Consider the following 27,162-nt stretch of genomic DNA (forward strand, 5'->3'; position numbering starts at 1 on the left):
GCACAATAGCAGTCTTTTATAACATGGGTACATTTGCTGATAATACTTAAGCCGGACTTTCATTGTAGAGCTTGTACTTGTATAGTTTTCCCAATGTGGTTCTGGTGCATTTACTTTATTCCACAGACAGTCCTCAGCGGGCCTACATTCCGTCTTGTTGTATTTCACTTGTCGGATCTCGACCGTGTCGTCGCCTCTCCAGCAGGGGGCGATGAGAGCCCCCCCACAGACTGAGGGGACCGGAGAAGAAGACACGGGAAGCGAGCTTGAGAGGGGAGGGGGGGGGTGAAGAGACTCAGGACAGAAGCTTCAGCGGCACCCGGCAGAAGACTCAGGTGCTGCAGAAAAAAAAAATAATCGTGAACGGGACAGCAAACCATGACGAACGAAGGAGTCGAGGGCACGGAGCGGTTCCTGAGCCCGGGCAGCGGCAGAGGCCTGCGGGCGGTGAGGCACTTCTCGGCGGGGGAGCTGGTGTTCGCCTGCCCTGCCTACTCGTACGTGTTAACCGTGAACGAGAGGGCAGCGCACTGCGAGTACTGCTTCACCAGGTGAGCTCTAACAACACCCCCCCCCCCCTCCTCCTGGGGGGCCAAGGATCCAGCTGGGACCAAAACACCGCACGTGACTCTTGTGGTGTCTCCGGCCCTGTGTTAGTTTGAATGTGTATGTATTGTAGCGACGGGTCCGGTTGAACCTCCTCACTGAGCTAAAGGTTAGCTTGTGAACCTCCGCACGGACATCGCGATGGGTCGCGTGCACGGGACGCGCACGGGGCCCCGCAGCGTGCACCTCCCGCGTGTCCCACTGCAGAGTCCGGACCACATTGAAGAAGAGCAACCTGCTCCCCTGCAGCCTCACGGATCTATTTATACGCTCGCATGCGGTCTCCGGCTGCTCCCCGTCATCGTGGATGAAGAAGTCTCCACATCTTTACTTGTTTAAAAATAATAATACCACACAGTGTAGAAATGTGGCAAGTTTTCAAATCATTGGTTACTGAATTATTAAGGGTGATACATTAGTGTTCCTGATGAAGGTGGATTTAACTTGCATTAACGTCATCATTTGTTGCGGTATTAAGAATCAAAAGCTGCAATGCAAACTGTCCTTTAAGTAATAAATACAAGTATAAAGTAGCATAATATGGAAGTACTCAAGGAAACCGTAAATACACTATGAATTTGTACAGTTGTCTTAGCAATATTTCTCAAGTACTTTGTTCATTTAAAAGCAGCCCTTTCGGTCACACATGCCTCCTACCTACGCTGCTGTTGAGGCTTTTTAGAGCAGTAAAAGGTCACGTTGCTAATTATAGTTGTCCATGTGTCCAAAGAGAGAAGGAGCCCGGAGAAGAGAAGGCCAGGCTGCTGGTGTGTATTGGGTGGAGGACGTCGCGCATTTGTGCGTCCAGACCTTAAAGAATGTGTCACTAGTAATTCAACGATGAATATACTTGGTATCTAAATACAGCGGGACACGACTTACGCCAGTGTTGTTTGGAATTAAGTCTTAGTTCAATCAAGTGAAAAGCATCCAGTAAAGATGTTTTTATAGACAACGTACGGCCTGTTATTTCATCCAACCAATCCAACCAAACGTTACACCTGTCAGCTGATCCCAGCTGTAATGGAGGAACCTGTTGTGTCTTCATGTCATTATAGGAGAGAAGACCTTTTCAAGTGTGGCAAATGTAAGCAGGCGTACTACTGCGATGTCGACTGTCAGGTAAGAGTCCTTTCTGTGCGTGAGTAAGTGGGCCATCTGATCCTATTACTGCTTTTTTTTTCAAATCAAACAACAAAGAGCCTGCGTTAGTGTGTGAGTGAGAGCAAGAAAGATCGATTTGTGTGCGAGTGGCAATCATTTATAAAGGCTTCGCAATACACCTTTGTCATAATGAAACAATCTTTCATCTATCGTGTTGCGTTAGCTCTTTTCTTCTCATATTCTTTGCACTGTTCTGTTGAATGGGATCACTTTTTCGGAGCCTTTAATAACCGTAGGTACTCGTCTTTTTTTGTATATGTGTGCATTCATACAGAGAGGTGATTGGCCCATGCATAAGCTGGAGTGTGTAGCTATGTGTGCTTATGGGGAAAACTGGTGTCCCTCTGAGACGGTCAGACTGGTGGCTCGAATCCTCATGAAACAGGTAAATGTTTTCAAGCATTCCGTGTGAGAATGTGACAAAAAAACAGTGATGCAGTTAATTCTCAGCAGCTGCCATGCAGTCATAGCGATCTAATGACTTCCCAATTGGCCAGGAGGAAGGAAACTTAGGTTAGTTAGTATTTTGCTCCCACGATTGAGCTTTTTTTGTGTTGCAGAAAGTCACAACAGAGCGGACTCCTTCAGAAAGGCTGCTGCTGCTCACAGAGTTTGAGTCCCGTAAGTAGATGTCTGTTTGAGTATGAGTACATGAGCAAGTATGCTTAGTTACATTTGTGTGCATTTTTAGTTAAAGTGTGAGATGTCTTTGCGTCTGTGCCGTTTTAGCAGTGAGTCTATTAATACCCTCCGCTGTAGCCTCCAGTCCTGATTCTGTCTCTTTTTATTCAGTCAAAGCTTGCAGAGCTCTGGGATTTAAATCCCTAGATTCTGTGTGCTGTAATTTCATGTTCTCTTTAAAAACTGCTGCCTCTGTGCCCTTGGGCAAGGCACTCAACCGTCTCCACTGGGAGACTGGTTGAAATGAGAAGCGCTACGTGTTAACATACGTAAGTACTTTGTCCGGCCAGTGTGATAAGGGACCTCGACACTGGCCCATTATGAGATGCATCGCATTCTCATACACTGCAAGCTGATAAGAGTGTAAATGTCGAGACATGCAAAACAAGTCCGCCCCGTGCAGGTGCCCACTCACCCTGCTCTCTGCTCCTTCCAGTAGTATCGTTTAGCTCTTGTTGCAGCGTTACGTGTGTCATCAGATTGTCACAGCATCAACCTTCACACCTGTTTCTCATGCACACAAAGCAAAGCAGTGACCAGCTGCTTCCTGTGTGTGTGTGTGTGCGTGTGTGTGTGTGACTGACAATGGCACATGGCTTATAGCAGTGGTATATTCTGCACCTGCTGAATAGTTCATCTATGAGGCAACAACAGAAAACATACTGATTTATAACTCTGGATGAAAAGTCAACTTTGTGTTTTATCGCTTGGTTCCCTCTGCTAGTCTTTCATTTTTTAAATATATATTTGATCCTGCTCGTTCTCATTTTCCCTTTTAGTAATTTCTATTTTCTATGAAATGGAAGCAGTACCTCCAACACAAAGTAAAAATCTTAAGTCTGCCTAGTGTCTCAAAAAGGCTCCAGTGTTCATCACAACTATCCAAACTTTCTTTCTAAGCCCTTTATTTTTTCTTCATTTTTCCTTTCAACCATGTGTGTATTTATTGTCTCTTATACTTTTATTGTTTGTCTTTGATCGCCTTTTCCAGATTTAGATAAGATGGACAGTGAGAAGGACGAGATGAACCAGGCCGACATAGCAGCGCTGCACCACTTCTACTCCAAGCACATTAGTGACCTTCCTGACCAACAGGCTCTCATTGAGCTTTTTGCACAGGTAAAACTGGACAACACCACATCCCTCTCACTTAGAGATAAAAAAGACTTTGCCTTCCAGGACCTTTGCTTGGGTGTGTTCCCTTTCTTTCGTGTGATTGGTGAAGGAAAAGGCAGGTTTTCACATACAAAGGATTTAGACACACAGCGTGCACATTTTGCTTATGGCCACTCTGCTGATTCTCATTTTTTGCGTATTTTTGGGTTCACACATCTTCCCTCTCACATGTAGTAGAAGATGTTGAGCCTAAACAAGGATCTGTATCACAGAAAAACCCACTGGTGCTGTCTGTTAAACTCTACAGTTGTCAGCTCTTTAATGTGATCCATCTGTCAGAGCTGATGCCCCTTTCTGCTCCAGCCGACACAAACTGTCTGGTTGGCTTCAATCTCACAGCTACCTTTAAGCTCCACTACCGGATTTCCTTCTCCAGCTCATTGGGGGGATGGTTCCAGCACGTGTTAGTGCAGGGCCGTGTCAGTTGTAAGATCAGATTACTCATGCTGCCGCTCTCTGTGATGACCCTCCTTCTCTCATGTTTTCTTCTCGATGTGTCTCCAGGTTAACTGTAATGGCTTCACCATAGAAGACGAAGAGCTCTCCCATCTGGGATCAGCTGTTTTTCCAGAGTAAGTATTCCACGTCAAGACATTGTGATCGATCAACAGTTCCTCCCATTCATTGGTGTATTGTCCTCTACTGATTAAGTTGGATATTACAGTATTTTTCAACATGTTACAATTAAAAATGAAATGTTCATTCTCTGTCTGCTTCCTTAAATGCATACTCTTCAGTCCTCTGTCTCCCCCTCGGGGGAACTTTTCCCTCTCGCACTGTTTACCTGTGTACGCTCCTAACATCATACAGCTGCTTGTGCTTTTATCATAATTCTATCCTTTCCAAAAAATCATTTTAAGCTTTGCTTTAACCTCCTTCCAGTGTAGCACTGATGAATCACAGCTGCAGTCCTAATGTGATAGTGACCTATAAAGGCACAGTGGCTGAGGTCAGAGCTGTCCTAGAGATAAACCCTGGAGATGAGGTACGTAATCACTCGACTCAATCAAGTTATTTTCATTGTCTCATTATAACCTTCCCCCTTCTCTTTAGATCTTTAACAGTTATATAGACCTACTGTATCCAACGGAGGACAGGAAAGAGAGGTTGTTAGATTCCTACTTCTTCACATGCCAGTGCACTGAGTGCACCTCCAAGTCTAAGGTACTGTTGGCTTTTCTCTCTGAAGCTTGTTGATAAGTCTGTGTAGTCAGTTGGAGAGGTGCTGCAGGTTCGTGCATTGTTTGTGTCCTACGTCTGTCCTCCACAAAACACTGATTTTTGTGGTTGTGTATCTGCCTTTCTTTCTTTGAAACAGTGTAACCGTTTCCCAATTACATACTGCACACTAATATGTGTGCATAATATACACATTATATACCAAATGCTGTGGAAGGTAAATCCTTTAAACCAATCAAAAAGAAAAAACGCTCTAGTTCTTCACGGGAAGAAAATGAGAATGATTTGCGAGGGGCGGTCGACTGTGGTAACATGAGGGGGCGGGGCCCCAGCACAGTTTGACCTGTCTTTCACTGACAGACATGGTGTCATTGGAGCTTCCTTAGTTGGTCACGCCGAGACGATTCCCATAGTGAAACACCGAACGAAGTTAGAAAAATAACTTAATTTTCCATTCCCCACAGTATCTTCTGACGTAAAATAATAACAGACCAACACATTTAGTACTATGTGTAGAACATGTGGAATACTACATAGTGGTACGATGGATGGGTGTGTACAGAAGTGTGGAATTGGGACACGTTTATAAACTGTTATTATTTGCAGGCTTTGTCGTAGCGCATCATTTTTACATTGCTCTCTTCATGCTTAAGAGCATCTTATGTTACTGTGCAACTTTTCCATGTCCTAACTTACCATATCTTTCTAGGACAAAGCTAAAATGGAGATCAGGAAGCTGAGCTCTCCACCAAAACAAGAGGAAGTCCGAACTATGGTCCTTTATGCCAAGAATGTCATCGAGGAGTTCAGGAGAGCCAAACACTACAAGAATATCCTCTACCTCTCTTTATACTTGTGTTATTTCTCTGCCCTTTTCGTCTATCGGTTTGACTCGCCCTTCCCATCCTCCTCTTGTTTCTCCACAAAGTTTGTGTTGTTATTCCTTGATTCTTTGGCACCCCCCAGTGAGCTGCTGGAGATATGTGAGCTCAGCCTGGAGAAGATGGGAGCAATTTTTGCAGACACCAATGTATACATGCTGCACATGATGTATCAGGCCATGGGCGTCTGTCTCTACATGCAAGACTGGGATGGAGCTATGAGCTACGGAGAGAAGATCATTCAGCCGTACAGGTGAGTGGATCTGTGCGTGGTCTGCAGTAGTTGCATTAGTTACAGATCATTGACAGTGCAATCAATCAGTTGTAGCAGTCTAATTGTCAGACCATCAATCCCAGTATAAATGTGGAAAATAAAAATGCTGTTGGAGTTTTTCAAGCAAAGTTATTGTAACATTAACGATTTTAATTCCTATTTTAGTATTTTAAAACATTTGCTTGAACAGTGCTTCGCTGCGCAGAATACTTGTTCCATTGGCTTCAATATTTACAAAATGCAGTATAGCGTATATATTTCACATGCAGCGCTTTGCACTTTCCCACTACATACAGTGTTCCTTCAGTGCACTACACTCTGCCACATCTACTATATCCAATTTACATTGTTTACTTTACACCTCAGCCTATTTTTAATATTGTAGCATGTACTGTACCTCTGTTCCTCTGAATTAATTACTTTCTCTTCATAGTGTTCACTACCCAGCCTACTCTCTGAATGTGGCGTCTATGTATCTGAAACTGGGGCGTTTGTATCTGGGACTAGAGAAGAAGAAACAAGGAGTCAAAGCGCTGAAAAAAGTAAGTTTGCTGACATCTGGCCAGTTGGGATATTAATAAGTGGCCATGTGAACACAGAAAATAGTTTGCATCCAAAGAACTAACCCCTAAAAAAAAAAATGTAAAAATGCATTTTGTTTGTGTCTTCAGGCAGTTGCCATCATGGAGGTGGCTCACGGGAAGGATCACAATTATGTAGCAGAAGTCAAACGAGAAATTGAGGAGCAGAAGTAAACGAAGGAAGAGAGAATTTATGAGGAGCACTGGATTGAGAAGACTCAAATGTCACACTGCATGCCTTGCATCTTATTGCCCTCTGGTTTTTCATTGCCCACCCTTTTGTTTTTTACTCAGTTTCTTTTTCTATGTCTACTTTGTGTTTTGTACCGGTTCCAAACCTTGTTTTAGGAGCAGACAAGTTTTTTTTTCTTTTGCAAAACAAAGGACCGTAACAAATCTACAAAACTCATTGACCGCTCAAAAAGGAGCACATTAGTGGAAAAATAAAAACTTAACATCTATCTTTTGAAGAAAACAAAGCTTCAATTTTACAGCTACGTAAAATCAGTTTTCTGATGTAGAATGAATTTCCTGAATGAATGAATCCTAATCACTGTAGACCCCTCAACAGACCATGTGTTCATCATGTATGTCTTTGTTAGCAGCTTTAGCTGCTCGGTTGGGCCACAGATTAGTTGTTCAATAATTTTTACTTCTGTATAAACTGGGGAGTTGTTGATTTGAAGGGCATTGCTACCTTTTTCCGGGCCAATGCATTTTCATTCAAATCAGACTTTCTGGTTTAATTAATTGTTTTTAACCGTTCATCAAAAAGCGTGAATGACCATGCATCAGGTACTGTGTAGCAAAAGAGAAATGAATGCAAAGAACTTCTCCGGAGTGAGTAACCATTTGTTTTATTGGCTTGTCTTTAAAGAACCAGACAAAATGAAGCCTGTTTATGTTGAGGTTTGTTGACCAAAGGGGCCATGGCTTTGACCGACCTCTCTATTCAGTGTATCCTAAAACAGGCGTGCTGAGGCCAGAGTGAAGGCATTGGTACTGTGAGCTGACCCATGATCGTGGATAAGAGCTTCTATGCTCTCAGGAAAAAGGCTCAACACTGTAGCTTTTGTTGCCTTTTTTCTTGAGATACATTATTCTACCTTTTTGTAGTGTTGCAAATCCAGGTAGTTCTTACCTTGGGAATGAAATAGCTTAAGCAGAGCAGTGGACAGAATATTAACATTCAGTGATTCACTGAGCCACCATCCTTGATCAGTTTATCTTCCTGTTTAAACCATACTATGGAGGAAATGTACCAACATGGCCACTTTTTTAGTAAGTATTAACTTCATCAAATTCCTGAGGAGGAGCCTTCCCTGTGTTGACTTGACTGAATCACATAAACCGTAGACTTATCTTGCAGTCTGAGTAAAATACTTTAAAAAGTCATCAGGATCATACCTGGGCCTCATTTAAGGTTTTTTTCTTCCAAATTGAACAATATTTGAGATAAAAGGATGTCAGCAAACCTTTAAAAAATTGTTAATTATTACTACTTTGTATTAGTGGATAATTGACCTGAAGACTTTATACCACAGAGAATATACAGCCACACATCTAATCTTGTTTAACTATGTGGCTTTACCCCTCTTGTTTACTGTGGATGCCGTTTCATTCACCACATTGATGTGGGTTACTGATGGTTAATAGTAGCCAACTGTATTGACTTAAATGCGGTCATATTTGTAGCAACTCATGCATGGGTGGCTTTCTTGTCACTTACAGAAATATGTCTAGAATTACCGTCCCATCCAATCTCTTCCTCGTGTTGGTTTTTGTATATGTCTTTACAAAGAAAAGAGGCTTTGTCACATGGTTTTCTCAAGCCATAAAACATAATTTTTGAGTGCTATATTTAATTCATGGCTGGTTTCTTAACATGCAAATTATTTTGTTTCCTGTGACTTTATGAAAGAACCTGTGGCATAAGGGTTAAAACAAACATGCTAAACATATAAAACCAGGTGAATGGCCATGCAGATGTTTTTGCACTTTTTTCTGTAATGAGCTGTTACTTAATCAGGCATGGATTTTATTCTATTGGAATGCACAAACTATAATCTGGGCCTGTGATTATTTCTGTACCAGATCAGTGGAACTAAATAAATGGTAGCATTGCACTTCCTTTCATAAATACACTTCTAATATTATATTCTGTTCCTGTGTTATAAATGTTTGTGTTCCACCACTACTTCTATGAGTTGTCTGCATATTCTTTCCCTACAGGTATCCTCTGACAGGTTTGCTCTGTTGGAGTCTATACATTGAAATGCGAACCCGTGGACTCAATCTAGTCAATAGACCTCATCACCTTGTTTCTCTAAACCAATAAGTTAAATAATAGACCTTCTATGAAACAGATTTGTCATCATCATTTTACTACGCAATAGGATGTCTTTCTGTAAATTGAGAAGTTGAGTAGTTACAAAGCCAGACCACATGGTGGCCCTGGGTACCAATTATGTGCGTCGCATGACTGACGTCATATGAAGTAGCCAATGGGCGTAGAGCTGAGGGAAACGCTATTTGCTGCTGTGGAGTTTGAATTTTCAACGAGAAGAAACCCAAACAGTTCGTATGTGATAGGAAGCATCGCGCCCAAAGTAAGTTTGGATATTTTAGTCTTTTGGCTTCTAGCGATTTCATTAGTTGTTTTTTATCGCTACCACGGGTGCTTTCACGAGGCACTTTTTAACTTTCCGCCGGTAATTGGTTGTTTTTTGCTGTAAATATAACGTAAAATGTATGTTTGTTAAAACCATGTTCATCGCAGCGAATGTTTACCGTTATGTTAAAGCTAACGTAAATGCGTTAGGTAATCTCAGACGTATGTTTATCTGGCGGCAAAGTTACCGAGAAGTCTTTTAGTCTGGTGACAACATTAACGTTAATTTAGCCACAGTGAACTGTAACGCTAACTTAGCTAACGCTTGCTAACTGACGCTTGCTAACTTCCAATGCCCCCACGGTGGTGAACTATAACGTTAAATAACAGCTTGTGGTGCCTTCTCTTTACAACCGAGGTGACATGGATCATTACGTCTTATAGACGTGCTCTTGATATCGTTAATTAATCGCATAATTAACGTTAAGTGAATGTGTAACAATGACGTTACCTAGTTAACGTAAGTTGAACCGAAGCAGAAGTGCAACGTTATTAAATCACTTATTACAACTTTCATTGTCCAGTGGTCAGTGCTGTGCTTTTAGGATAAAAACATGTGTTCTCATCACATGGCAATGCCAACAGAACACAGCGCTGACATTAACGTCACTTACTGGCGATCAGATCATTGTCATGAACCAGTCCAGTCAGTTTGCATATTGAAATGTATGCATATATATTATTGGTATCTGTCAAGGTTAGGTCAGGTAATAAACCATGAGCTGGGCGGTGGAGGAGTGGAAGGATGGACTTCCAGGCAAAGCTCTGCAGAAGATCCAGGAGATGGAAGTCCAGTTGGACAAACTGAAGAAGGACAGGAACCAGAAACAGTTTCAGCTGGACTCCTTAGAGGCCGCCCTGCAAAAACAGAAACAAAAGGTCCGTTTTTAATGGGTAACAACTGTAGGGAATACCATCATGAAATTACTATTGCATTGTCTCAACCTGACTTGAAAATCTACCAGAAAGAACACAGGAATAATCAAGTTTTTTAATTTACAATTTAAAAAATGTATTTATTAGTTATCTGTGTTTCTCGTTCCCCAGGCAGACAGCGATCGCACTGAGACCGCTGCTCTGAAAAGAGAGAGCCAGTCTTTGGTGGAGTCCTGTGACTCTCTGGAGAAAGCCCGTCAAAAGGCTGTCCACGATCTTGGAATCAAAGAACAGCAGGTGAGTCACTGATTTGTGGGGGAAACGTCTTCTGCAATTTGAGACTCTTTTGTTGGAATTTAATTCAATCAATCAATACAAGGGCTCAAAGATAACACAGACCACTGATATTTAACAGCAAATATTCATATTTTACAGATTTATGAATCTAACAAACAAAAGATTTTGAAACTGAAATATTTAGAAAGAAAATAAACCCTGACTAAAATGAATTCTTAAACCCAGGTGTGCTATCTGGATGGTCAGCTTAATTCCTGCAGGAAGACCATAGAGCGACTGGAGCAGGAGCTGAAAAAGTGAGTTCTGTGTCTGTTGCTAGGCATTTCTATGTGAGTAGAGAGGGTGTGTTTATACTGGGACTTGTTTCTTTGTTTGTCTTGGTTCTTTCTTTAGGTACCGAGCGACTCATAATCAATATGAATGGACATTATAAACCATTTGACCTAATGGAAAAACGTCTTTCTCTGTTTCCATCTGCTAAGGTATAAAAGTGAATTGGATCGTTCACAGTCTGCGGGCTCTTCTTCCTTGTCATCCTCCTCTTCTGAGCTACAGCCCTACACTACTCCACAGAAAACCTTCTCTACCCCAGCCTGCAGACAGCAGGGTACATCATTTGTATTTTGTATTTAAGCAAAAGCTACACATTTATCTGAGCTTCTCTGCAAGGGTCTGTCTGCTTGGCCTAACATGATGATTGTGTTCTATAGATAATAAACTAGATGAGCTTCAGGAGAAATACAACCAGGAGGTAGAAGGAAGGAAAAGGCTGGAGACTGAGCTTAAAGTCCTGCAGGTTAAGGTAAGCGCATCACTTTATTATGTGGGTTTGTTTCTTTTGTAACGGTTGACCTTAACTTAAATGTTTTTTCCTTAGCTGTTGAATCACTCCTCCGTGACTGTAAGCCACAAAGACATTGCTGCCCGCCAAGCTGGATCTTCGATTTTCCCATGGCAGCCACCGGATCAGGCCCACAGTCGCCAGTCTCAAGATGTGATGGAAACACCACTGAAGAGGCGGGGGGCGTCCCTGTGGGAATCCCATGAGGAGACGCCCATTAAAAGCAGCCAACGGATGAGCTCTTCTAGAGCAGCGCAGAGTCCATGTGGATCCTCTCATCAGATGGAGCAGCTGAAGTCCATCAACCAAGGTGGACTGTTCACAGCTTGTTTTCATAGCGTAGTTATATTGTGTTGGTATGTTTCCTGTAAAATATAGGGAGTCTTTTGCGATTTTCCACATAAACAATATATTTGGCTCCTTTTTTAAGTTGAATATCCGGATTATGTTCTCCCCCAGCATTTAAGTGTTTACTGTTTCATCATCAGAGCTGCGTGGCCGTGTGTCAGAGCTTGAAAAGAGTCTGTCCGCTCAGGAGAAGGAAATTCGTGGCCATGCCTCCAGGCTTCAGGACCTACAAACTCAACTGAACCAGGCCCGCAAAGAACTGACTGAACGGGACAGAGACCTGGCCAAGACCAGCCACGAGCTGAGCCAGGCCACAAACCAGCAGCAGCAGGCTGTGGCTAAGGTACCATGATTGGTTCATAGATATTTTATAGACACCAGATTTGTGGTTCTAGTTCTGCTTGATTTACATGGTTTAAGAATGCAAACTGAGTAAAATCATGACATTTGATGACAGCTATTCTTTTTATGGTTCCTAGTGTTCGTCATTGGAGCAGAAGCTGAAGCAAGTCTCGGAGGAGATGAGCTGTCAGAGGCACAACGCTGAGAGCTGCAAACGAGCTCAGGAGCAAAAACTCAAGGACCAAGAGAGAAATAGTCAAAAGGTGCAATTATTTGGAGACGTAACATATAATTAATTTTGTTAAAACAGCGTTTTAATATTTTAATCATTTTCTGCAGGAGCTAGCCCAGCTACAGAGTTCTCTGCAGGCTTTGGAACAGCAGCTGAACCAGACCAGAACCAAGCTGACACAAGAGACTCAACAGTCTAAAAAAGAGCACAATGTACTGCAGATGGACATGGAGAAGGTAACTTTTGCTCCTGAATCTACTCGCTGAACCTTTTGTGGCATATATATATATATATATATACCTGTATATATATCCCACTTTTCTTTTTTGTTATGTTGTTGAGCTGAAATTATTTTCAGCCATTGGTCGATTATGTCTCTGTTGACACTATATTCACAGAGCCATATATAATTTGAGAAGAGTGCAATACGGTTCAAGATGTGTTTCGAATTCGAGGCATTCCACTTCCCACAAAACTGAAAACACTGACCGTTATCTTGGAGCTAACATTTGCTGAATGTTGCTGAAATTTAACTCTTTAACTCCAGCTTTTGCCTGACCTGTGTTTAAAGGTATTGGGCACTTGGCATTTGTGTCACACTTCTCACTTTTAGCTCCTGTATGTACATCCCCCTTCTCATCTTTAACTTTCTTAACCCTCCTGTTGCTTCTCCCCAGATGTGCATCCAGAAGAGTCAGATGGAAAAGGAGGTAGAGGAGCAGAAACGGAAGCTGCTGAGGTCAGAGCAGAGCCTCCAAGCCAGCCAGACCAAAGAGCAGGACCTTCGCAAGAAAATGGAGGTGTGGTTCCTTTGCATTTACGATGGTGGATACTCTATTTTTGACTTGATTTTGAGGTTTCCGTTAAAGAAAAAGTGCCCTTCCACACCTACATATGTGTCCATATTTTCCTACCTGCAGGATTTGCAGACAGAAAAGAGCGTAGTGTCTGTCCAGCTGGACCAGAGTAGCAGGCGTCTGATTCAGCTGGAGGATGAGAAGAAGAATGCAGACCAGAGCTTCAAACGCACCCAGGGATTACTAGATGACCTTAAAGGTAAATTAGTTGTAAGACTAGTGATGACACTAGACATTCTAGAGAATAATTTAATTTATTATTATTTAATTCTTTGTCAATTTGCCCTTCAGCAAAATCAGAAGGACAGGCGGATGAGCTTAAGAGACTTCAGACTAAACTGGAGCAGCAAACTCGGGCTTCGTCCCAGGAGCTGGAACACTTGAAGAAGACCGTTTCTGATGCAGAGGCCAACAATGACAGGTGAGCAGACACCCATTGTTTAGTCACACTGAGAACAATAGAAAGGATTATAATGTATAATATTCAAATTGCTTTTCTATTATTGAAAAAAAAATGTTGAAAACATTGTAGGTACCAGAGTGAATTGCAGAAGCTGAAGCAAGATACAGAAAAGCTGACTAACAGGTTGACAGTGAAAGAGAACGAGAGCCAAGAGCTGAAATCCAATCTCACTGCGAGTCAGGCTGAGAGTAAGACACTGAAACAGGAACATCAAGCTCTGCTGGAGTGGAAGAAAGAAAAGGAGACCCTGATCAATGAAACTGAGGCTGTGCAAAAACACCTCAGTGACCAAATTGGCCACTTGGAGAACAGCCTTGTCTCTCTGAATGAGGCTAATGACAATCTAACGGTAGGTGGCTGTGGCTCCCAATATATTCACTTGAATTATGGTTTAGGGTAACTTGAGCTTGCATACTGAACCCTTTCCGAAATATTTTGAAACTGTTTTTTAGATTTAAGTCTTTGTTTGAATTAAGTCGTTATTTATAAAAAATATAATAAATAGTTTGTTGCGTGGCACAAAGCCTGTAAAGGCTATTTGTTGGCCAAGTGCATTGTAGCATCTGTTGTGTTATTAATTATTTGGGCTGATGCATTTCTACTTGCTATTGTAGAAGCAGCTCTTGAGCGTAGAGGGAGACAAGGCCAGCATGTCTGCCCACATTGATTCATTGAAGGGAGAACTTCTCAACAAGAGCACAGACCTGGAAGAGAAGGAGCATCAGTACAACGAGCTCCAGTCTAAATTCTCTGAGGCCGGACAAAAGAACATTAAAGACCTGGAGAATGTTGCTGTGCAAGTGGCTCAGCTCGAAGCACAGGTGATTTATTGTATTCTTTTATTTATTGTACATGTTGTTTATTAGCAATGCAATGAATAGTCATTGATTAACCTTGGCCGGGCACCTATTCCTTAATTGAAATAGATCAAAGGTCTGGAGTTGCAGTTGCAGAAGGAAGTGACTCGAGCAGAGGAGGCTGAAAGGACCAACATTGAGCTGCAGGACGAGCACCAGGCGGCCTGCGACCTGGCGCGCTCCAAAGACCAGCTCATCGAGTTGGGCCAAACGGAGAGCAGCCAGCTGAGGGAGAGCCTCGCTCAAGCCACTGCACAGCAGGAGGAGCAAGCTGCAAGGTGGGGGTTTTATTTGTTGTTTAAGTAATATTTCTGAATATAGCAGCCCTGGGATAAATCCCACCGTTACAAACTTCATAGGGTTGAGTGTTAGTTGAGACTCACTTTGCAACATACAACAAGGGTAAATGATAACAGCCACAATACAATTCTTCTGGATGCTTTTCTTTTTTAAGACCGACGTTTGATTTGAATTCTCTCTTTTTTTTGCCTGAACTCCACCAGGTTGTCCGAGGAGAAGGCGGCCCTCCTGGTACAGTGTGAGGAGAGCGTTTCAGCAAAGGTTAAAGAGAATGAGCAGCTGATGCTTCAGCTGGAGGAGACTAAGCAGGAGCTGCTGCTCACCAAAAACCAGGTGTGATATACTGTCCTGCATCAGTAACTATTCAAAACCAATTGCCATTGTAGTCTTTTTTGTTTCCATTCGGAACTTTATGGCCATTCTTGGCTGACTTCAGTGATGTTGTAAATAATTTTAGTATATTGTACAAACAATGATCTTGTGACTAATGAGTACATTATTATCTTTGCTTACACGTGTCTTATTTATCAATGTTGTATCTGTCACTAAAATATTCCTTTTGAATCTGTTGATTTTATGATCCGCCTGATGCTTTTACATTATATTGGGTATCATTCCTTACTTTGGTCTGAACCAGTAAAAGCTATAGTAGTTCTGTTTGTATTCAGGTCAGTTCAGCGGATCAGTTCCTAAAGGTCCAGGAGCAACTGGGAGCTGAGCTCCAGAAACAAATTAAGACTCTGTCAGACAATGAAGAGGAACACAAGAAGTTGCATGATAAGAAGACAGAAGAGCTTAAACAGCTGGAGGACACACTGAAGGCTCTGCAGAGCCACACCGAAGAGCAGGAGAAGCAGTTCAGAGCGACTGAGGCTCACATTTTGTCCCTGGAGAAACAAAAGGATGAGCTAGAAAAGGCAGTTCTAGAGTCAAAGAAACAGGCAGAGGTAAAATATTGCTCCAAATAATAAATTATATTTCCGGAGTTTTGCATATTGTAATTACTGTGTATATCATGCTCTTTAACTTATCTAACTAACTAACGTATCTTTTTTTCATAAAGAACCTACAGCGAGCTCACACTGAGAACATAAACAACCTTCAGGAGCAGATATCTTCATTGGAAGAGAAGGTAACAGCAAGCAGAGACGCTGCAGAGAAGCTTCCGGTCTTGGAGAATGAACTGGCCTTGGTCAGCCAGTCCAATGCTGACCTCAATGAGCACCTAGAAGCTCTTCAGAAGAGTCACTCCTCCACTATTGAAATCAAGAGCAATTTGGAGAACACCCTTAGTGAGAAAGTTAACCTGATCTTAACCCTGGAGAAAGAAGTCCACGAGCTCACAGAGAAGACGAACAAAGACCAAGAGAGTCACGCTTTGGATGTTGAAACATTCCTTAACAAAGAGAAGATCCTCAAAGAGAAGCTTGAAGCTGCCAAGAAATCTGTGGCTGCTGCCAAAACGGAATCAAGTTCTCGACGGGAGGAGATCAAGACCATGAAGACGACTCTGTCGGCAGCATCCCGCGGCTTAGAAGAGCGAGACGACACGATCAAGAGCCTGAAGGAGAAGCTGAATAAAGCCGAGGCAGAGCAGGCCAAAACGTCAGACCTTCTGAAGGAGAAGATGGTTTCCATGAACAAAATCAAGGTTGGTTTCCCGTTTATTCTTGGTCACGTCTTTGGCTCTTACAGGTCAACAATCTTATTACATATAGTTGAAATGGTACAACATTGTTATATTTTTAGGGAGGGAATACATTTCTGTATATGTGTAATTCTTCATATTAAGGTGCAACTGGAGATGCTGCAAATGGACCTGGAGGACAATGAGACGGTCATGAACTCGTTTGACGGTCAGGTGGAGGATCTGAAGGGAACCATAGAGTCACTGGAAGCTCAGCTAGCTCACAACCAATCTCAGATGTCTGACATGGAGGCCAGGCTGGAGGACAGCAAAGCCCAGGTAGAGCAACTTTGTGCCACAGCAGCGATTTTCATTGTTGATATTTTTACACTTTCCATTGTCATCATCTTACTAGCTTTTTTTGCTCTGCAGTGAAGAAACCTGGCTGTTTGGATTCAATCTGAACTCTTAATCTTTTCAGGTCTCTGTCTTGGAAACCCGGTTAGAGGAGGTCCAATCTCAGAACTCTGTGCTGGAGACGCAGTATGTTACAGCTAAGGAGGAGCTGATGGAGAGGAGCTGTGAACTAACCCGTCTGGAAGAGGACACTTTCAGACAGAAGCAGCTTGAAGAGAATGTTGCTACTTTAGAGTCTAAACTCAGCCAGGCCACAGAGGAAAATATCAAGTTAGAGACAACGCTCCAACAAGCAATTGAGGACAAAGACAATAGTCTTAACCGGTTCCATCAGGAGAAGGACCACCTTGAGACTACTTTGAAACAGTTGAGAGATGAAAAAGAGCAAATAGAAACTCAGGTGATTAATATCAATGCAGAGAAAGAGCAGCTGGAAGCCAGTTTGGATAAGCTGTCTGAGGAGAACCAACGTCTGCAGACCGACATTCAGCAGCTAACCGAAGAAAAGCAGAAGATGGATCAAATGAACGTTGAGAAACAGGAAGCTGAATTGACCCTCAGACAAGTCACGGAGAAGAAAGCCCAACTAGATATGACCCTTAATATGATTAACGGGGAAAAACTCCAACTCGAGGCTAAACTAACGGAGCTGATCTCAGAGAAAAATAACTCTGTAACTAACTTGAATCAAGTAGTTGAGGAAAAGCTGCAGCTGGAGGGTAACTGTGATAAGCTGACTGAAGAGAACATCAAACTACAATCTAGTGTGAATCAAGCAACTGAGGAGAAGCTGCAGTTACTAGAAAGAATAGAAAGGCTTGAAGAAGAGGTGGCTTCACTTATAGAGCAAATCGAGATGAGGGACCAGAGGACTGAGGAGGACCGAAAGAGGTACACACATATTTCGTTTTTATGAGTCACTATACCTGAATCCGATAGTTGCTCGTAATATTAGCTGCAATTATAATAGCATCGTTTTCATGTGTCCATTTGATAGGATCCAACAGTGTCAGGCAGAGCCGGCCGAGCTGCATCAGAAGCTGGCGGGCTTGCAGAAGGAGCTGGCTGTGTTTGAGCTGCAGTACGACTCCCTGCTGGAGCAGGTGGCCCAACAACAAAGCCTCATAAAGCAGCTCTCCGACTCACAGGAGACCCAGAAGGAGCCGGCAGAAGAAATCCGCTGCATGGAGACTGAGGAGACGGATAATGCTGGTGAGTGTGGACCCAATTTAGATTACAGTTATTCGTGTAGCCTTGGTGATACAGCATAGAAATAATAGCTTAGATTTTCAATACATTATTAAACAAACTTCTGTTTTGTTTACTTAATTTTGTTTACTTTTTAAACAACATCCGTAACCATGAATGAGCTGATGCCATTGGTTTATCAGCCAGAATGAACTTGATTACATATATTATAATAAAGTAAATGCAATGATTTCCCCAGCAGAACAGGCTGATCTGGAGCCAGCTCCGAATACGAGCACCGATGATGCAGAATCCCTCCCAGTGAAGGAACAGCTGAGCCCAGTTGGAGCTGAGCTAGGGGAACTTGCACAACAGTCCATTGAGGCTTTCAGGTATAAATAGGGTTTTATAATCCGCTCAAACACAGAATAATGTGCCCTTGTATGTTGTATGTGTTTTTGTTAAGTGATGAGCACATTTTAAATCTCCCTCACCTCCTGATAGTGAGACAGAGTTGGTCTTCAAGCAAGACCTTGTTGAAGAGGAGATGGTCCAACGACTGGAGGAGGAACGGGAGGCTTGTGTGGCCGATACGAGTGTTAACAAGGAGCAGCATCGACAGCAACCCTTAGATCAGGTAGATCTAAGGGTGATTTCTCTTCAGTTGTGATGCTTTCATGGGTTTGATTTTGGTGTACTTCATTCATTGATTTAGCATTAATGTAAACATAAAATTTGCTGGTTGCTGCTAGTATTGGAACTACTTGAAAGGTGTGCTTTGGTTGAAGTTATGGCGTTTTTTGCTGGTAAACTTGGGTTTTGAAGAAGTCAGAGCTTGAATTTCATCTTCTGCCTTGCAGCTCTCCGAAGACAGCTGCAGCACTGGAGATGTTCTTGGAAGTAACTCTGAAATATGCAATATTTCGCTCCCATCTTCCTTTGCTGGGGAGACCATCTGTCTGACAGCAGCAGAGTCCTCTCAGGAACACAATGACCTCAACCATATCAGGGAAATGATCACACAAGAAGAAGAACTCCGGGCCCTCCGCTTAGAGCACGAGCTGCTGAGTTCCAACCTCGCACTGAGAATGGAGTTGACTTCTGAGCTAGAAGTCCAAGTTCAAAACTTAGAAAACAGAGTTCGGGCTGCAGAGGAGGAGGCCCAGGGTGCCGCACATAAGCTGAAGATCGCTTTGGAGGAGAAGAATGTCAACGCCGACCAGGTAGGGGAAGAAATAGCAAAATAACACTTAAATGATAAATTACATTGTTACACTGCCACTGATACCGCATACTCTATTTTAGAGGGCTCAACTGTCAGAGGAGAGGGACACTTTATGTTTGCAGCTCCAAACCACAAAATTCCAGCTGGATGATGTTATGGAGATGCTGGAAGGACTAGAAATGGCCAAAGGTAAATATTGACCCATCATAGTACCTATAAGGACCATGCAAGATTATTTTGACTGATTCTGAACCTGAGTCAGTTGCCTGAGGTTCAGTATTTCAAATGCAGCTTAAATGTCGCTGTACTGCATGACTTCGAAGGATTGTGTAGACTTTAAGGTCCTTACTACCCTGTTGCATGTTGGTATCTAACAGATATTTTCTTTGGTTGTCTAGGTGGATGGGACGAGAAATTCCTTCAGCAGGAGAGTGAGCTGAAGAGAGTTCGCTCTGAGAAAGCCAATCTGGAGCAGCACATCCTGGGCATGGAGTCTGAGCTGGAGACCTTACAGGGGGAGAAGAGCAAACTGGGGAGTGAGATGGAGACCCAGAGAAGGGCTTGTTCAAGCATGGAGCAGCAGATCGAAACCTTGAGAACAGAGGTGAGGACTCATCAAGAGCTTTTTGAGCTAAAACATCAAAATACGGTGTTAGGACTTAATGTGCATGTATCAAGGATTTATCAGTCAAAACAGTATGTAGGCTCAATCATTTGCTTTTTGTTGACTAACATCTGGACAACATCAAGACATTTTTGAACATTGCAGATTCTTTTAGGCTTACTGATCAATCAGTGCGGCATAAAACCACTTTTTCTTTTCTCCAGACAACCCAGCTGAGGTCTGAACTTGTGTCGTGCACTGAGGAGAGAGATGACCTCAACCAGTGTTTGGGCCAGTCGAGAGAGAAAGTTCACAGTCTGGAGAAGACCAACTGTGACACCAGGAACCTGATTTCCATCTTGGAGGATGACATCAGAGCGGATAAGAAGGAGTATGACTCCCTGCAAAGCAGCATGGAGAAACTCAAGAAAGAGAGGCAACAGGTGTGTGTGTGTAACATTCAAGGGTGCAGAGTTCCCTCAGTAAACTATTATGATATGGGTCATAAGAGGTTTTAATTAGAGTTGGTTTACATTGGTAGCATAAAGAAATGTGCACACCTCCGTTACCTTTGGGCCAGTTGAGGAGGCACAGAGTCCTTCTCTTTTTGCTTTTCTTTTTTCAATTCAGAACGTGGCAACGTGAACAATAGTTTGATTTAACATTGTTTCTGATGGGGTCTGAAGAAATTCATGACATGTGATGTTTGTATATGTGTGTGTATATATTGACATTGTAATTAAGCGTGTTGGAGAGCTGATTCCCTTTTTCTTCTCGTTCTCTGAAGCTGTTGGAACAGATTAAAGTTCTGCAGCAAGCGATGTCCGAACAGAGTGGAGAAAGACAGGAGCTTATGAGCCAGCTGGACAAGGTCACAATAGACCACAGCTCGGCCAATCAAAACACTGAGTCCATGGTCGGCAAGATACAGGTGAGGGGCTTCCTCAGAAAACGTTTTATCTTGTTACTCGCAGTGCTTATACCAATAAACCCTCAGATGCTCTTTAGCTTCTAATCCTCCATGGTTTCTCTTCAAGGCTTTAGAGGGAGAAGTATGCCGTCTCTCACAGTCTCTGGAGTCCTCTCTACTGGAAAAGGGAGAGATCGCCTCTCGTCTGAACTCGACACAAGAAGAGATCCAGCAGATGAGGTCTGGTATTGAAAAGCTGCAGGTCCGCATCGAGTCGGACGAGAGGAAGAAAAAGAAGATGGGCGAGCTCCTCAAAGGTGGCTCTTAACATCCTCCAAACTCGCACATCCTCTTGACTTTTGTGAGGTGTTGTTGTCGGTCTTATTGTGAGTCTTTACTTTTCCAGCTGCCCAGAGGAAGTCTGACTCATTGCAAGATCTCATTGAGGCCCTGGAGCGAGAGAAGGAAGACCAAGAGCAAAGTCTAGAGGACGCTGTGTTACAGGTATTCTGTGGTAAAAATATATATCTCTGAGAAAAGTAACCAATTTGTCTGAACATGTTTACAATTGCCTGGATAAAATTCCCATTTGAGGCGGTTCAATAAGAGTTGTGCATATACTTTTTCTAAGTAAGTAAGCCTTGGGATAAGTGTTTTCTGCTTCTAACACAGGCTGAAACAGCCAAAGCTGAGCTCGAGGAGGAGAGAAGAAAGGTACAGTCCTTATCTTTATATCTTTGTTGCCCTTTGCTATGATTGTGTGTTATTAGCTAATAGTAAAATATTAGTTGCTTGCAATATATTCATCAGATTTCTCCTCCCTTGCTCTCGTGCTGTTCTTTCTATACTTCTCATCCACCTTGTGTCCTTTCACAACCTCTGCTGCTGTCTTCCTTCAACTGTCCCCATCTTCTGGCCCTCAGGTGGAGGAGGAGAAGCAACAGCTCAGCGAGAGTCTATCAGAGCTCTCTGCACAGCTAGAAAACCTCAGGTCTGAGAAAGAACAGATGGAGAGAGAGCTGGAAACTAAGAACGGAGAGATAGAGGACCTGAAGGCCGCCAAGGAGAACCTGGAAAGGGGGTTGGAGAGGGCCGAGGTGGAGAGACGAGAGGAAGAGGAAAGACAGAAATACAGGGTGGAAGAGCTGAAGAAAGGGATGAGAGAGGAGGCAGAAAGGCTTACGAGTGAAATGGATGACCTGCGGTCACAGCTGTTGGCCTGTCAGCAGAGAGAGACCTGCCTTGAACAAAAGAGAGCCGAGGCGGAAGGGGAGAAAGAGAACATGCAAAACCTGCTGGGAAAGATGGAGGAAGAAAAGACGTCTCTGCAGTCTTCTCTGAAGGAGTACGAGACTGAAGGCGAGAGGCTCCGCTGTCAGGGAGAGGAGTGGGAGAAAGAGAGAAATACTTTGAGGACAAGAATTGTGTCTTTGGAGGAAGAAATGAAGAAGCTTGAAACACTCCTCAAAGCTAAAGAAGAAGAGCGAGATATGTTGGAGAAGGAGGCCTCACTACAAGCCATCTCGTCCACCATGGTGGAAAAGGAACAGATGCAAGAAGAAAATGTCCGGCTGGCAGAGGAGAAAGAGAAACTGCACTCGGCCCTGTTTTCAGTAGAACAGGAGAGAGACGATCTGCGCTGCACTCTGTCGTCTGTGGAAGAAGAGCGAGGGAGACTGGAGCAAGAGAGGGGGGTGTTTGCCCGTGAGAAGGAGGAGCTGCAGTTTAGTCTCTCCTTGATAGAAAAGGAGAAATGTAACCTGCACCAATCTCTTTGTTCATTAGAGGAAGAGAAGAAAGGAATAGAGGAGCAGAAAGGGGTGTTGGAGGCTGAAAAACAAGACATGCAGTCTTCCCTTTTTAGGAGTGAAGCGGAGAAAGAGAAACTATCATCCGCTCTCTCTTCACTGGAACAAGAGAAGCAACAAGCCGAAGAAGAGAAAGAGAAACTTACAGAAGCCCAGGAGGCTCTTCGGTCTACAGTCGCTGCTATAGAGAAGGATTTGGAAACCTCCGAAACGTCTTCTCGACATCTCAGCGAGCAGGTACACGGACGCATGTTGATCTGTCCAAACATAATCCATCTCACCCTGTAGCTTTGGAGAATAATGATCTACTTTAACTTATTTGTAACTTTCACCTTCCAGAGCAGTTGTGTCTACTTTGCTGCCCAAATAGCCAACACTCGGCATGTATTAAAATCACTTAAATGTTTACCCTTTGTCTCCACCCTTTTAAGGTGTCGACACTAACGTCCCAGGTCGCCCGGCTGTCTAAGGAGAGGGACTCTGCGCTAAGCAAGATGGGTCTTTGGATGAAGACCTGCAAACAGGTGGAGCAGGAGAAGCAAGCAATGTTGGAAAGACCAGGTGTGGAACCCATTTAATCTATTTGTTATTATTTAACTTGAAGTTAAAGTCATCGGGACTGACGATAAATCTCAACATGGTTTAGCAGCAATTTTTCCTGCATTAAAACACTGAAAACATGACATTAACTTTGTTACTGTAATTCCTTTAGTTACAGGTGAAGGAAAGAGCAGTGAGGCGAACCAGCTGAAGATGGAGGCAGAGAAGAGGAAGAAGGAAATGGAAGACCTGAGCACTGCCCTGCAGGAGAAGAGGGTGGAGGCAGAAGCCAAAGCTAAAGTGGTGGAGGAGCTTGAGTTTGCCCTCGACGGAAAGAAGAAGGAGTTGGAAGAGAGAGACTCCGAGCTGGGGCTGATGAAGAGCGAGTTGGATGAACTGAACAAACTGCTGGAGGAGAAAAGCAAGGAGTCGGATGAGAGCATCGATAAATACTGCGGCTTGATGGTTAAAGTCCACAAGCTTGAAGAGTCTAATGAAGCACTGACGACCCGGCTGGAGCAGCTCACCGCCGGCCACCGCGTTAACAAAGCTAAAGGCCCACCCAGCAGCACTGACGATACCCGCCGCCCGCGGCGCTCAGGGCGCAACTCTTCCTCCAACACCGAGAACACGGCTCCTTCGACGCCGCCGAGGTCTCCTCAGAGTTCGTCTTCGGGCAAAAGGGCTCACCGGGACATCAGCAATAAAGACAGTGCCCAGGAGGCCCTGCTCAACCTGACTAAGAAGATCAAAGCCACCACAGTGACGACACCCCAACATAGATCTCGGCACAGCGAGGAGGAGTTCAAACCCGAGGGACTCCCTGAGCTGGTGCAGAGAGGTACGTTCTGTGCCGTGATCAAATGGATCATCTCACCCGTAGTTCACCAGCCGCAAGAAGCTCCTGTATTTTTCTGTAGCTGGTGTGTTGTCGTGTGGGTCTTTAGTTTTATCAGCCTGCTCCCCCATGCTAGTTTGATTATTTCAGTGTGCGTAAACAAAAATGGCACATGGCCGGGTGAACTAGCAGCCGGCAGAACAAAGCACATCTCCACTGTTGCTCTCCACAGGTTTTGCTGACATTCCTCTGGGGGAGGCCAGTCCATTCATCGTGAGAAGAACCACAGTGAAGCGCTGCAGTCCTCGACTGGCTGCCCGGCTGACTGCCTCCACATCTGGATCTGACGGCAACGTGAGCATCAGCAACCATCTTACACACACACACACACACACGTGCCAGCTTGTGGCATTGTGTCCCTGCATCATATATAGTCATTAGTATAAGGAGGACTGTATGACGCAGACTATGAGTATTGCACTTGGCTTCATTCAACCGATTTGTGTTTGTTACATCTGGCATTGTCCCCAGACCGTATTCCAGCGGTGATTCTCAGCACGACACAACGCTACCACCGATGCGTTGCTCAGAACACGCGGTTTGTGCTTCTCAAGGCCGACCGCTGTCATTTCTGAACCGCCATGTTTCCCTTGGCGTTCACTTGGGTGTTGAATCTTTGTTCCACGTTGTTGTTTTTTTTGCTAACGTTGTTATCCGTCTCATCTTGCTCTTCACCCACAGACTTTGGGGTCTATACCTTTCCAGAGTCCTTCTGCAGAGAGCTCCAGCAGGAAGTGTGCCTCCCTGAGCGAGGAGGGGAACCTTGCGGAACAGAAAGAGGGAGAACAAGAAGGCAACTGTCAAGTCCAGTAGATCGATGTATATACACATGCACATTGAAAGATACACAACATATGGATACTTTTTCTAAGGACACTTTTTCTATTTTCTAAGTAAACACTTTTCTTTCGGGGGGGGGTGGGAGTGTGTAGGTGTGTGAGTTGATGTCTTAGTTATTTTTCCTGTTTTTCTTCCAGAAATACAAAAGACATCCCTATAATTGAATTGTCTGTTGGGAACTTAAATTGGCAATATTTTTCAAACAACTATTTCTTTGTGCTAGGGATGTTTTCACGTGTCTTCTATCAAAGCGGTCTTTGAAATGTCAGGTGTTGTACAATCAATAAGAGCCTGATTGTTTTTCGATCCCTCCAAATGTAAACAAACAATCTTTGTCTGTGATCAACTGGTTGTACTGGTTCCCTTCGCTCTGTGTGTTTGTGTGAGTGACAGATGTCCCGACCTTTATACGTGTTAGATGATCATCAGCTATGCGTCCTCCACCTGTCCGCCCTGTAACTAGTGGCAGCTACCAGTTTGTAGATTTTAAGAAATGTATATTTTTAAAAATCTTTTTACAGTTGAAGTCACCCATGAAAAAATGTGACTTTTTTTTTATTTTTATTGAATGCAAGTTTAGTTAAATGTTATTGATCTTTGTATATTGTTAATTAGCCCTTTTTTATATACTAAAACCTAACCGCTTTAAAGGTTGTGTGTTCTCTTTCTTGTGTACGAGTCTGGTCTTTGCTACGATTTACTAACTTTTGCAAGGACACAAGTAAATAAAGAAGGTACAGTGGTGTAAGCACACACTACTGTATGTAGCTGCGGTACTGGTCCACTGTAGATTCTGCTACCACAAGGTGGAGAGCCTGAGCCATATGGAGGAAAGGTGTGTGACACGTGGGCATCAGTGTAGGATGCACCTCAGGCTGGCAGTAATGGGACGTGAAAGACAAATGAGACAATTGAATACTCCTCAGGACAAATAGTCCCCCTTTAAACATCTGGTTTCCATGATGGTCCGGGTGAGGACGAGCACCAGCAGAGCGCAGCCTTTTTCAATAAGGGCTCCTCATCCTCATAAAGGACACAAGCAGGTGTGTTGTGATGCAGGAGATGATTGGGAAGTAAACCGCTTGCCTGATGATGGAGTGAAGTAATCACAGTGATTCTGTTAGTCTGGTATTAAAGTGATCCTGCTGGTTCTCAGGACAACTACTGCTCTTACACAAGTCCCACCATACGCTATATGATAGATATTATACTATATTATAGATATTATTTGCAGCGGATACATTTGCAATGGGGAAAAAAAAGCATTTTCATAACACATTTCATTTCAAACATGTTTCTAGGCCACAAAAGCGATGCACGCTCTTCCAGATTATTCCCCTGCTGATTTAAAGCCGCTTTTATGCCACACGTATTACCTTAAGTGCCCTTCATGCTGACTGACAATACAAACCCACGGTTGCTGTGGCGAAATGCCGGAAGTGATTGATTTCTCCGAGTGAACCTTTACGTTGTTTCTAAAGAAATGCTGAGCTTTTGATCAATACAATTGATCTTTTCCTCTGGTGCGTGGACGTTAGCATTTGAGGTATCGATGAACGCCGACCCTTTGACCCCTCGCTTCTCCGAGAGCGTGCACAGACACATTAAGATGGGACCAGACGGACGTTCATCGGTTTCCTCCCGGAGCATCACTGGGGTTTTTCACGCCCACCTGGTTTGTTCAGTCGCTCATGCATTCCTGTCTTTTTGCCGCAGTGAGTGAGTGAGTGAGTGAGTGCGTGGGCGGCCGGGCTCGCGGGCTTGTGGGAACAGAGACGAGACGACACAGTCACACACCTCAGAGCGGATACTGTCCTGCTCTGATGTCTCTGGCTGGGGCTGTAAACGGAAGCCGCGGTGCCAGAACCAACTCTGGACGAGGACACGGGAAATGAGGAGATGGGCCCGCTGAGCTGTGTTATCACTGGCACTCGGACTGGAGAGTGTGTGTTTGTGTATGCACGGGGTGTGTGTGTGCGTCTGTCTTTAAAACTGACAGACTGACCGACTGTCGATCCCCCTGCTGTATGCATGATTTGTCCCATTCTTCACCAGGCAACACTGTGTAAGCAGCAGTTCTGCGGGCGAGAGGGAGTCACCGACAGGAAGTGTCGGCCGCGTTGTATGAACAGAGTCGAGGGGATGAGAGAAAACCAAGAGTTGAACTGATGCTTGTGCATTTAAATGGTGGTAACAAAGCCACGCAATCTGCAATGTTACAATGCAACACCGAGGTAGCTTTTCAAGTGGGAGGGAGGCATGAATACGGACTTAAGCGATGCACCACATGGGTATCACTTATCAGTTATTAGAGATATTACGAGATATTATCAATGGCTGTTAACTGATCTTTAAAGCAATAATACGATTTTTTTCTGCTGCACTTGTTTCTAGGAATAGCATAACAATGACTACAACAAGTTAGAAACAATACAGTAAAATGTGCTTTTTCAGTACATCACAGTTAACATGATTATGT

General features: G+C 43.6%; 2 protein-coding genes across 3 annotated transcripts; both read left to right on the forward strand.

Annotated features, from left to right (window-relative positions):
- Positions 1-229: 229 nt before the first annotated feature.
- On the forward strand, positions 230-8,739 carry smyd2a (SET and MYND domain containing 2a). Its single transcript, XM_037450455.2, has 12 exons — positions 230-551; positions 1,665-1,728; positions 2,045-2,155; positions 2,331-2,391; positions 3,443-3,570; positions 4,132-4,199; positions 4,510-4,612; positions 4,681-4,791; positions 5,516-5,636; positions 5,766-5,940; positions 6,395-6,503; positions 6,633-8,739. The coding sequence occupies exons 1-12, from the start codon at positions 379-381 to the stop codon at positions 6,714-6,716; spliced, it is 1,308 nt and encodes a 435-aa protein (XP_037306352.1). The 5' UTR covers positions 230-378; the 3' UTR covers positions 6,717-8,739.
- Positions 8,740-9,090: 351 nt separating this feature from the next.
- On the forward strand, positions 9,091-25,546 carry cenpf (centromere protein F). Of its 2 annotated transcripts, XM_037452728.2 has the most exons (37): positions 9,091-9,151; positions 9,911-10,092; positions 10,261-10,386; positions 10,612-10,682; positions 10,869-10,993; positions 11,097-11,188; positions 11,264-11,537; positions 11,716-11,918; positions 12,055-12,180; positions 12,257-12,385; positions 12,827-12,949; positions 13,070-13,205; positions 13,298-13,427; positions 13,539-13,818; positions 14,084-14,290; positions 14,396-14,604; positions 14,830-14,959; positions 15,295-15,573; positions 15,690-16,277; positions 16,419-16,592; positions 16,735-17,561; positions 17,668-17,882; positions 18,118-18,250; positions 18,363-18,495; positions 18,719-19,081; positions 19,164-19,272; positions 19,482-19,687; positions 19,912-20,130; positions 20,475-20,618; positions 20,725-20,914; positions 21,004-21,101; positions 21,270-21,311; positions 21,521-22,642; positions 22,837-22,966; positions 23,118-23,786; positions 24,016-24,137; positions 24,525-25,546. In XM_037452728.2, exons 2-37 carry the CDS (start codon positions 9,931-9,933, stop codon positions 24,654-24,656), a joined length of 8,418 nt encoding a protein of 2,805 aa, XP_037308625.2. In that variant the 5' UTR covers positions 9,091-9,151; positions 9,911-9,930; the 3' UTR covers positions 24,657-25,546. The 2 variants fall into 2 exon arrangements, with proteins under 2 accessions (XP_037308625.2, XP_037308647.2); XM_037452750.2 differs by lacking the exon at positions 9,091-9,151 and having other exon boundaries at positions 18,121-18,250.
- The last annotated feature ends 1,616 nt before the right edge of the window (positions 25,547-27,162 follow it).

The sequence above is a fragment of the Pungitius pungitius genome, chromosome 4 (genome assembly GCF_949316345.1).
Source record: "Pungitius pungitius chromosome 4, fPunPun2.1, whole genome shotgun sequence".
Classification (NCBI taxonomy): Eukaryota; Metazoa; Chordata; class Actinopteri; order Perciformes; family Gasterosteidae; genus Pungitius; species Pungitius pungitius.

Bases quoted from the DNA above. Each gene is read 5' to 3' on its own strand.
- smyd2a (XM_037450455.2), top strand. From the start codon at position 379: ATGACGAACGAAGGAGTCGAGGGCACGGAGCGGTTCCTGAGCCCGGGC. The intron at 1,729-2,044 runs GTAAGAGTCCTT...GCATTCATACAG, and splicing joins ACTGCGATGTCGACTGTCAG to AGAGGTGATTGGCCCATGCA. The intron at 3,571-4,131 runs GTAAAACTGGAC...ATGTGTCTCCAG, and splicing joins TCATTGAGCTTTTTGCACAG to GTTAACTGTAATGGCTTCAC.
- cenpf (XM_037452728.2), top strand. From the start codon at position 9,931: ATGAGCTGGGCGGTGGAGGAGTGGAAGGATGGACTTCCAGGCAAAGCT. The intron at 14,960-15,294 runs GTGTGATATACT...GTTTGTATTCAG, and splicing joins TGCTGCTCACCAAAAACCAG to GTCAGTTCAGCGGATCAGTT. The intron at 20,915-21,003 runs GTGGCTCTTAAC...TTACTTTTCCAG, and splicing joins GATGGGCGAGCTCCTCAAAG to CTGCCCAGAGGAAGTCTGAC.